This window comes from Passer montanus, unplaced genomic scaffold, assembly GCF_014805655.1.
Source record: "Passer montanus isolate IOZ18808 unplaced genomic scaffold, ASM1480565v1 scaffold420, whole genome shotgun sequence".
Classification (NCBI taxonomy): domain Eukaryota; kingdom Metazoa; phylum Chordata; class Aves; order Passeriformes; family Passeridae; genus Passer; species Passer montanus.
In genome coordinates, this window is record NW_024369042.1 from 4,496 (window position 1) to 7,657 (window position 3,162).

The following is a 3,162-nucleotide window of genomic DNA, read 5'->3' on the forward strand; positions in this document are numbered from 1 at the left end:
GGGCCCCGCGGGCTCGGGCCCCGGCTGCGGGCTCGGGCTCGGGCTGGGGCTGGGCCCCGGCTGCGGCAGCCCCGGGCGCGACGAGGCGGGCGGCGGCTACAACAGCGAGGATGAGTACGAGGCGGGCAGGGTGGAGATGGACCCCGCCACGGCCGAGCAGGTGCGGGGCAGCGCGGGGGAACGGGGACACCGGGGACAGCGAGGGACACTGAGGGACTCTGGGGACAGCGGGGACATCAAGGGACAGCAGGGGACACTGAGGGACACCGGGGACAGCGGAGACACTGAGGGACAGCGGGGGACAGCGGGGACACTGAGGGACAGTGGGGACACTGAGGGACAGCGGGGGACACTGAGGGACTCCGGGGACAGTGGGGACACTGAGGGACAGCGAGGGACACCGAGGGACACCAGGAGACAGCGGGGACACTGAGGGACTCCGGGGACATCAAGGGACACCAGGGGACACTGAGGGACACCGGGGGACACTGAGAGACAGTGGGGGACATCAAGGGACACCGGGGGACAGTGGGGACACTGAGGGACACCAGGGGACACTGAGGGACACCAGGAGACACTGAGGGACAGCAGGGAACAACGGGGGACAGTGGGGGACAGTGGAGGAGACAGCGAGGGGACACCGGGGAGACGTTGAGGGGCACCAAGGGACGCCGGGGAGGGTGGGCATCTGGGGACACTGAGGGGTAGCATGGGGACACCGGGGACAGCGGGGACACGACACCAGGGACACTGAGGGACAGCGGGGACACTGGGGGACAGCGGGGGACACCAGGGACACTGAGGGACAGTGGGGACATCAAGGGACACCGGGGGACACTGAGGGACTCTGGGGAACAACGGGGGACAGTGGAGGAGACAGCGAGGGGACACTGGGGAGATGTTGAGGGGCACCGAGGGACGCCGGGGAGGGTGGGCATCTGGGGACACTGAGGGGTAGCATGGGGACACCGGGGACACTGAGGGACAGCAGGGACAGCATGGGGGCATCCGGGGACACCGGGGGGACAGCAGGGGGACATTGAGGGACACCAGGGGAGACCTTGGGGGCATCTGGGAACACTGAGAGGCACCGGGGGGACAGCGTGGGGACATTGAGGGACAGCGGGGGGAGGTCTGGGTGCATTTTGGGACCATTTGGGTTCATCCTGGGTTCATTTTGGGCCCATTTGGGTTCATCCTGGGTGCAGCCCTGGCTGGGTTCTGGTGCTGCCCAAGGTGGATCTATCAAAGCCTCTTAATAAATCCCTAATTTATTCTTTAACTCTGTCCAGTCTCTGTTCCAGCTCAGCCTTCCCAAAGCATCACCAGGCTGCAAAGACCCTGAGTGTGCCACGAGCCTCCTCCACTGCTTCCTAGGGGAACTGAGGAGGGAAAATCCAGCTGAAAGCCTTCTCCTCCCTACCTGTGACCTTCACATCTGCCCTCAGCACCAGACTGAGGCAGCAGCTCCGGAGAGCCCTGCAGGAGTTGGGCATTCCCTAGGGAATGATGGATGTCTCCACCACGAGGAGATTTGTGTGTCTTCACCAGCAGAATTCCCAACTCTGAAACCCTGCTGAGGTGGCTGAGGGATTCCTCCTGGGATAAAGGGCATTGTACTGTCAAGATACATGGAATTAGGGAATGGTTTGGGTCGGGAGGGAATTTAAATCAGCCCATCCCATCCCTGACACCTTCCACTACCCCAGGCTGCTCCAAGCCCCATCCAGCCCGACCTTGGACACTTCCAGGGAGCTGCCACAGCTTCCCTGAGCATCCACAACTCCTCTGTTCCTACAAAACTCAGCCAGGGGCCTCTTACAGATTCAGTGGAATCTCACCATCCCACAAAACTCCCCTCAGGATTTTCCTAAGCCAGCAGCACCCTCCACACACACCCAGCTTGGCAGCCCCAGCACAGCCCAACCCCAGCAGGGATTAAAGCCCTCCCAGGAAAACTTCCTTTAACCTGGAATGCTTCCGAGCGGGATCTGTCAGTGCCAAGCTCCCCCTCTTCCAGGAGTGCTGCCTCCTTCCCAAGCATCTCCTTTGCTGGAGTTTGTGTTTTTCCAAGGGCTCTTCAGTGGGATGTTCCAGGAAAATCCTGCCAGCACCCAAGCTGGAGAGAAGTGAATCATAAAATCTCACGTTAAAACCCCTCATATTTTAAACAATGTTGATGAGTTTTAAGCTTGTGCTTCCAGGCTGTAAGTTGAAAATAGCTGGGGAGGATTGTCTCAAAATTGCAGCTTTCCAGAAGCTGAAAGGAACCTAAAAGTGGGGGGGGGGGGGGGACGGCCGGGGGGGCCAGGGGAACAAAGTGAGCACTGGGGGTGACAGGGAGGGACACCAGGGGACGTCCGGGGACACTGAGGTACAGCGGGGGGGCATTGAGGGACAGAGGGGGGTCACTGGGACATCTGGGGACACTGGGCAGGACCTGGGGAACAGCCAGGGGGGACCAGGGGACACTGAGGGGACACCGGGAGGAAACTGGGGGACATCAGGTGTCATCTGGGGACATTGGGGGATACCAGGGGACATTGGGGACAGGGGGGAAACACTGAGGGGACATCAAGAGACACGGTGGGGACACCAGGGGGTCAGGAGGGACATCAAGGGACACTGGGGGGACATCAGGGGACACTGGGGGACACAGGGGGACAGGAAGGGACATCGGGGGACACTGAGGAACATCAAGGGGACACTGGGGGTCACCGGGGGGTCAGGAGGGACCTGCTGGGGTTGGCTGTCCCCGCGTTGTCACGCTCTTGTCCCCCACCCAGTGCAGGGCTGTCGTTGTCCCCTTTTTGCTGCTGTTTGTCCCCAAATTGTCACCGCTGTGTCTCCCCCCTCCCCCCCTTTGGGACCCCCCCTTGTCCCCCAATTCGATGGACTGGGGGGGATTGGGGGGAACTGGGAGAGGATTGGGAGGGACTGGGAATGCACTGGGGGGCACTGAGAGGGACTGGGATGGATTGGGAGGGACTGGGAGGGTGCTCAGAACGCTGGGGGCACCAGGCTGCTGTTCCCTCCCCTCTACCCCAGAGTCCCCAGGGCTCTCCCATTCCTGTCCCCCGTGTCTCAGTGGTGCTGTGTCTGTCCCTGCTGCGTCCCCAGCCTGTCCCCAGCCTGTCCCCAGCCTGTCCCCAGCCTGTCCCC

The 3,162-nt window shown here is 62.2% G+C and overlaps 1 protein-coding gene across 1 annotated transcript in view; it reads left to right on the forward strand.

Moving 5' to 3' along the window:
* Nucleotides 1-3,162, forward strand: part of LOC120507313 (OTU domain-containing protein 5-like) — a gene marked incomplete at its 5' end in the record, with an annotated part of 16,129 nt that overhangs the window by 4,075 nt on the left and 8,892 nt on the right. Inside the window, one exon of the mRNA XM_039719783.1 lies at nt 2-160. Coding sequence (XP_039575717.1) covers nt 2-160 — 159 coding nt within the window. The remainder of the gene's footprint in view (nt 1; nt 161-3,162) is intronic.